General features: G+C 40.2%; 1 protein-coding gene across 2 annotated transcripts in view; it reads left to right on the plus strand.

Annotated features, from left to right (window-relative positions):
- LOC119401706 (diphthine--ammonia ligase) overlaps positions 1–5623 on the plus strand; it is a 21981-nt gene extending 16358 nt beyond the window's left edge. The window contains exons 6-8 of one of the 2 annotated variants that reach the window (XM_037668634.2): positions 1275–1339; positions 4480–4571; positions 5447–5622. In XM_037668634.2, the coding sequence (XP_037524562.1) occupies positions 1275–1339; positions 4480–4571; positions 5447–5588 (299 nt within the window). In that variant the 3' untranslated portion in view covers positions 5589–5622. Of the gene's footprint in view, positions 1–1274; positions 1340–4479; positions 4572–5446 lie in introns of both variants that reach the window. The other variant, XM_049418824.1, reaches the window with a different exon arrangement.
- The last annotated feature ends 2498 nt before the right edge of the window (positions 5624–8121 follow it).

Below are 8121 nucleotides of genomic sequence, written 5' to 3' on the forward strand. Positions count from 1 at the left end.
AATCACGTCGGGCAAATGTGTTTGCTCAGTTGTAGAGCGCATACAAGATCGTGCCGCGGATCACATGTCAATTACACAATCCACTGAGGTGCATTTCCTAGTGTCTTGAGAACTGGGCCATCACCTATGTACAGATTCAGAATATTGTGTGTGTGTGTGTGTGTGCATGCATGCGTGCATGTGTGCACGCACTTCTGGGTATGCACACACCCACTTGCACGTTCATTAGAGAGAGACAAAACGAAAAAGATCCAGGAAAAACTAAATTATGCTTGTTGCCAATGTATATGTAAGAGCTTCAGTGGATTTAGATTGAATAATGACAAACTTGCTGTTATAACAGTGGATTGCTTACAATAATCTCCAGTTATTATCACTTAACCAACATTAGCCATCATATAGCCAACACATGGTGACACTAGTCAACACTCGCAATTTGACAAGCCAATACTAGTAATCATGGAACCATATGTAGCCAACATTATCCATCTCTTAGCCGTCATCAGCCAGTGCTAACCGGTACTGGTATTATGTAAGTGTATACGGTATGCCTCAACCCGTAACACCCGCTGTGCACTGTTAAAAAATCATGATGGTGGGGGGGAGGGGGGGGGGGGATGATGATGAGAGGTGCACTACATTATGCATATTAAAGAAATGAACCGAGGGATCCAATTTTTGTTATTTGCAGTTGTATGTTAATTCACCTATTTGTGGACATCACGATGTATCATATCTTCATTCCATGGCAGCTTTTCTGGCAAGCCTTGTTGTTGGACCTCATCAGAAAGTTATTTTGTGTTTAATTCCATACCCATAAACAAGGTGCAATGGTTGTATCTGTTGTGTACTTACGCTTCTTTTTCTATTATGCTTCAATGTTTGTTTCAGCTTTTAAACAGCACAATCATTAAGTCTTTTTAGTAGCCTTTCCTTCTTATATTCAAGTAAGAACAGAGGAAAATCATAAGACCAATTTTCGTTCCCCCATATCTGTTCAGTGATAGCATTTGAAGGACGAGTGTTTGAACGAGCTATGCTCAATCCTGCCAGTAATAAATGGCTTGTTCATTTAAGTGGTTATTGTTCTTTTGCTACCTTATTTTTTATTGTACATAATATTAATACAGGCGGTGTTATCCGTGGTTCAGAACCTTGCGATGTGACCTTTTGCTGCATATTCTCTAATTTATTGCCCCTATTGAACTTTCAAATATTGGTTAATGATTGGTTGATTGATTTATTGCACATGCTTTTTAACATTCCACAACTAGGTCTGGAGCCTCACAAGCACTTGGGGAAGACATTGGCGGAAATCTATGACCACATGATTTCCATGGTACGTTTCACTAGAGTGGGTCTAACGACTCATATAGTGACTATACTTTTGAGCGAGAGAGAGAGAGGGCAAAATGAGGTGAGAAGGGAAGGGAGGTTGACTGGAAGGCAGGCTTTTGGTTTGCTACCCTACACTGTAGGAGTGAAATGGTTGATTAGTCGGTTGATAAGGTTTAACGTCCCAAAGCGACTCTGGCTATGACAGGCACTGTAGTAGAGGGCTCCAGATAATTTCGACCACCTGTAGTTCTTTAACGTTCACTGAAATTGCACAGTACACAGGTTTCTAGCATTTTGCCTCCATCAAAATGCCACTGCCGCGGCCGGAATAGGGTTAGCATCTTTTCCCGAAAAAAAATTCTGGCCCTTCAAGAGGGGGGTTAACGGGATATTAAATTAGTGTTGAACAATAGATGACATGTTAAGTCTTCGGTATGAAGTGCCATTTAATATAACATTGCTGTCCTTGAGTAAAATAAACCTAATGTACATGTACACAAAAACAGAACACTGAGCTAACCAACTAGTCTAATTGCTGGCATAAGAATAGACGTGATTGGAATCACTCTTGTACTGAGTGAGGTTTTGGTTGTTGCTCGGAATGTGCTGCACTGAAAAGGAACCGCACATACTTCATCTATAAAAAGCTCTTCTTTGTGTCTGATCTGAATTCACTAGGCCAGTGACGTTATAGACACAAACAAACGTTTAAATGTATACAGTGCTTATGCACTGTATACATGTATACAGTGCTTATTGGATATTCATGTATACATACATGCACAATAATGTGCTCTGTTTCAATAATTGCTACACTTGAAGGGATCTTAAAAACTGGTTGATAATGCCATAAAAGTTTTGGTGATTGACAATAAATATTTACCATCATAGTTGTTGAACTGACGCTCATAAAGTGCCCCAGAAAATAAATAATTGCGATATTATGACAAAAAAAAACGGCGCATGGTGGCCGGTCTTAGGTGTGGATCGGCAATCGGCCCGTTATCTAAAAAAACCAGCCGGGCTGGTCGAAATCTAGACAGGTGGCAACCCTAGGCCGGGATTGAACCTGTGTATTTTGGGTCAGCAGCCAAGCGCCATAACCACTGTACTGCTGCAGTGCACACAGGGATAAGAGAAAGGGTGAAATGAAGAAGGAAAGAATGGAACGTGCAAGAGGATAAAGTGAACATGGGAAAAAAGACAAGACAGCAATGGGAGAACTATACTCTCTCTAATAGGCCACACTCAAACATAAAAATTTTGATCAGCTTCTTGCGTAATGCCTAATTAGGTTTGCAGTCCAGCATTGTCTTCTCCAAAATCAGCTGGTCGCCAAGATGATTCAACACAATTGCAAGCAGGGACAATGGCAAAAAGCACATTTGATTGTGTCCTCACTGCTGAAGTGATGCCAAGTACACTCAAACCTGATTATAACGAAGTCACTTTCGACATGAAAATAAGTTCGTTATATCCGAAAATTCGTTATAAAGATATATTCTTAACACTGTATCTGTTGTAAGACTATTCTTAATTTACTTTGTTATAACTGACATTTTGTTATATCGAGGTGTGAGTGTAGCACTATCTTCAATCGCACTGTTGAAGGACACACTTTATCCATCTCTAGATGCAGTGAAAAGAACCTTTAACTGAAGAATTATTACGATTTGATCCCAATCAAATCATAATTCTCCCATATTAAAGCTCATTAAAAAATTTAGAAGATGTCAATAAATATATGACATTAAAAGGATGTGTTTAAAAACATTGAACGTATGGTTTTTGTTGATGCTGCAGTGCTTAAATCTAGAGCATGAAAATAACAGACACGGATATGAACACTACAGCACTGTTGTGTTAATGTTTGTGAAATCGGGAAGTATGCGCTATCTTAGTTATACTCCAAACTTTGCCTTGTAATGATGGATCTGGCATCACCGACACTGTTGAGACCTTTATTTAATGCAGTGATATGACCAAATCAGAAACCTAGTGCTAATACTCATTTTTTGCCACACTTGAACACGTTACAGAAAATAAGTATCGGATTACAATTACAATTACTTCCTTCAAAATGTAGTTAATTTCAATGGTCAATTACAGCCCCAAAAAAGTAACTGAGCAATTACAGAAATGTAACTGATTACTTTTGCATTGCATTCCTTCAGTATTTTATTTCCGTAACACAATAACACAAGTTTACTCATACTACAACGAACTACCATGGTTTGCATGGTAGAGAGAAGGGTGGAGGCTTACGTGAAGGCTGGGAGGCTTACTGCGGCTTTTGGGATAAAGTGTTACCCGTTGTTAACTTTCAACAGGAGTTATTTTTCAAAGCTGTCGTCACTGATTCTTCCACGTTTCCTCGTTAAGAGGACAGCTGCTACGCTAAACACTCTCTCAATGCATGCACTGGAGGGAAGGACGGTATTGTAACTTGGGAACAACTTACGCACCAGCTTGTAATTGCACAGTGCTTCAGTGCTAGTGTCCATGTCCTCTGTGAAGCTTTGATGTTGCTGGTGCTCGGGTAAGGCGTTGCTGGTAAGGCCAAGTAAAAGTTGAAAAAAATAGGCTCTGTAGGGACTCCCCTTCCTGTCAGATGAGTCCCTACAGAGCGGTCACATATTTTTCGGGACAAGAACTGCCGGAGAAGACTGGTTACAACTTGTTTTTGGAAAATAAAAGTAATTCATTACCCGTAATTAATTACATGAATTACCAAGAACGTTACAGTTTCGAAAAAGTAATCGATTATATTACAAAGATACAAAAACAATGTTAATTGATTACAAGTAATCGATTACTTGTAATGCGTTACGTACAACTCTGTTTTTTGCACACTTGACAGCTCTTCTGGGTTCTTGAAACATACTTGGCACATTTTTTTTATGTCTTTTTCATTTTTTTCATCCACAGTGCACTGCTTAACATGAGAAACACATGTAGAAGCCCTTGTTTTAAGAGCTCCTGTGGCAGCTTTGTTAAGGAAACTAATTTAGTACTCTAGAAATTTGTCGAGCGAACCTCTCCTGTCAGCATGTCAACGAGTGCTAAGTGAGTGCAATTCACTACAATATTTTTTTTTATATCAGTAATCTCAAAATATTTTTGCTTTTCAACACTTGCCAGGAAAAGAAGTATGGCCTTAACGTCTGTGGCGAAGGTGGAGAATACGAGACGGCCACTTTGGATTGCCCGCTGTTTCGCAGACGGATTGTCGTGTGAGTTTGGACGTTGACGCCAACGCTACAGTCTAACATGGCTATCGTGAAGTCACATCAAATCAGAAATCATCTCGGTGATATGTAATATTTGTCGAAAGTGTGCATGCTGATATTGGTGAGGAAAGACCATGCGTTGCGATTTTTATGAACAAAGATGAAAGCATGATTCAACCAGTGGGTCTGGGAAGGGTCTCTCGTTTAGCATGCATGATGCAATCAACAGGCTCTAAACACTGGCTTGCCACCGCCTCCACGTTACCCACCTTTGCCAAGCCATTGGCCAAAACGTTCATAAGCATCTTGAATGTGCCTAGCATTCAACAGTTCGGCGTCTTAAATACAGTACTCTCTCTTTGAATGGAACCTGAAGGGACCAGGAAAATATTTAACAGAAGTACCATTTACTAAGTGATGAACGGGGGAGCACAATTCAAGTACGAAACCAATCATAGCATTGGCGGCTGTTCTACTTAAGCAAAAGTTTCATTTTAAGAGATTTTTGTTTACCGTGAGTCTGCTGTACATATTTGGAGCTACCGAAGGAAGAAATGCTTGCTACGCTGTTGCAGATATTGGCCTGAATATTGCAATTCCAGTTTTACTGTAGCTGAGCACAACACTTGCATAACTAAAGCATGGCCAATCAAAGTCAAAATTTTCTCTTTATATCATGTTTGTCATGTTGAAGTTTAGTGACTTAGATTTAAACAGCGCTCACGTTATGTTATCCTTTATCAGTAATACGTATTGTTTGTCTTTTTTGCACTGTCAGTTAATTTTTTTTAATTATAGCTGCATGTTTTGTGCCTTATTGTGTTAAAGTACACTTGCTTATGCTGTCCTGCTCTCGTATTCTTCATTTGTTTTTGCAGAGATGAAAGTGAAGTTGTTATTCACTCTGACGACGCCTTTGCGCCCGTGGGCTATCTGAAGATAAAACGTATGCACCTTGAAGATAAGCCAAATTGTGAACATGGACTAAAAACATCGTCAGAAGTGTCATTATATTATTGATTAAATGGACCACTTACTGATAACAGTTGTTTCTGTGTTGTGTTTTCCAGCTGGAATACAACCTATCCTCGTCAAAGCGAAGGTGCATCTGGCATGAAAATAGCTTTGGTATTTAAAAATTTGTTATGAACGTGTATCCTTGACATTTTGTCAAAGACAGGACTATTCTTCATTTACATTGTTAAAACCGACAATTCATAGTATCTGGATTTATTAGGTCGAAGTTTTAATGCTTTCCACAATCATTTTCCTCACGCTAGATTCAAACCCGCACATATTGAACCAACATTTGACGAATTGTTGTGTATATCAACATAAATCCTGTTGAAATATTTTTGATATATAAAACATTTTATGTATCCAATTACCTATACAGTGAACCGTCATTTGTACAAACGTCGGTTTAACGAATATTTCAGAATAATTAATTTTTAGGAAATTCCCGGCAATTTTCCTATGCATTCTATGCAAAAATCTTTCAGTTAAACGAATTTCTGAATAGTGAATATTTCAGTTGAACAAACTTGATCCACGGACCCGGGCTCATTTTTTATATCAATTTAACAAAGTTTCGCGCTCTGCAGCACTGGCGTAGCTGATGCGGGCTGCCCCCAAATCGCCCCTCCATCGGCAGCGGTGCAATATCACTTGTGTATGCAGTGCCGCCGAGGCAAAGCAGCCGTGCGAGAGACGAAAATGAGCTGCGTGCGCGTCAAGTCTTTTTTTCTTTTCTTTTCTTTTTGTCTCATCGGTATTCTTTGGCCATCTTCGTTTCAGGTAACAAGGCAGTTTGTAGGCCATGCACCCACTTTCGTACGAGTTCGACGAAACGGAAGCGGCTGTCTCTATCAGAAAAGCTCAAAATCCTTGAAATCCTTCAGCATCTGGACATATTAGGATATATTAGAAGGTTGCAAGACTTCGTGTCACAGCAACAAGCTGCGCCAGAGGCAGTGCACAGAAACATAGACTCTCTGGACAGCTTTCTCTTCTTACACTTTAAAGGGGCACTGACACCTTTTTTCGAAGGCGAGTTTACTCTGCCACACAGATCTCCTGTATGCAGAGATTGCTCTGAGAAAGTGTGAAGCTGAGCTTATGCTGATAAGATATTTTATTTTGATATGAAAGTCAATTTTTTCATGGCGCACCTACCGACATCGACACTAGCTTGACGTCAGGTTACAGTACTAATTCTGGCCACTTCATGCAGCAGTATGGCTAGTTGTGATGACGTCAGGTAGCAAAACTTCCAAGATGGCTGCTTGCGCGTCGCCAACGAAGCCACGGTGTGGAGCGGCCGTGGAAACACCACTATTAAAGCTGTGCGAATAGCAAAATTTTGAGTGCGAAGCAAATTCGAATATTAAAATGTGAGTGCGAATCGAATCGAATATTTCTAGAATATTTTTCGAATACTTCGAAGCGAAATTGCAGAAAAAAAAAGTTAGACAGGATTACTAAGCATATTCTTATGAGATAGCAACATGAAAGTGTTTCTTTTCGCTAGGTTGATGAAGGACTGGCGGGGTGGTGTTTCATAGTTGTCTTATCAAGAATGAGGCAATGTAGAGGCCGAATTGTATTTATGTAGATGATTTGGTGCAACCAAAGTGTTGCCGACAACACTTTACACGTGATAGGCAAAGATGCCACTTCCCCAGCCTCTCCTCCTCTTTCAACTTCTGTGGAAGCCCAACTGATGTGGCGGACAAGGGCGTGCTCCCTTCAAGTCCGAAGTTCCAAATCTGCCTCGTAGACGTCGATATATAAGATCTGAAATTTTGGATGCTAAAAAAACTTCGGCGTCCGATTTTTCGGACTTCCTGCCCCAAATTTCAGGCCCAAAACAGCACTAATTGAGCCCCCAACTCTGCCACATGTTTCATCTCCATGTTGGAACCAGCGTTTTCTTGAGTTATACACTTGCGACCGTAGCGGAGCTTGAAAGGCAGCTTTGCCGCAATGTGAGGGTGTGATGAGGTGAAGCATATTGAAAATCTAGGGACCACTTCTAATTCGACGTTGACTCTCTCTTGGCTATGTTCGACTGTAACGGAGCTTGAAAGGCAGCTTTGCCGCGATACGAGAGTGTAATGAGGTGAAGCATATTAAAAATCTGAAGGGGTCACTTTCAATTGGACATTGACTGCATTTGGGAAGTCAATGGAACTGTTTTTGGGAAGTTCGAATAGTTCGAATAGTAAAATTCCAGTGCGAATCGAATCAAATAGCAAGCACTATTCGAAAAATATTAGAAGTTTCAAATATTCGCACACCCCTAGTCACTATGTATTGTGCGAGCATGTGACGAGAAGCTCATACCGTGTTGTGACGTCAGGGTACAGTAGGAACCGAAACTAGCTTTTAAAAACATACTGTATTTTTTCAGGGTGTACTCGCACTTAGCACTAACTTTTCTAGGCTCTTGGGGGCTTGGCCTTTCATTTGATGCAAAAAAACAACTGAAAACTTTCATGTCAGTACCCCTTTAAGGGCACCAGACGAAATGAAAATTACAAAACTATTTTCG

The sequence above is a fragment of the Rhipicephalus sanguineus genome, chromosome 8 (assembly GCF_013339695.2).
Source record: "Rhipicephalus sanguineus isolate Rsan-2018 chromosome 8, BIME_Rsan_1.4, whole genome shotgun sequence".
Taxonomy (NCBI): Eukaryota; Metazoa; Arthropoda; class Arachnida; order Ixodida; family Ixodidae; genus Rhipicephalus; species Rhipicephalus sanguineus.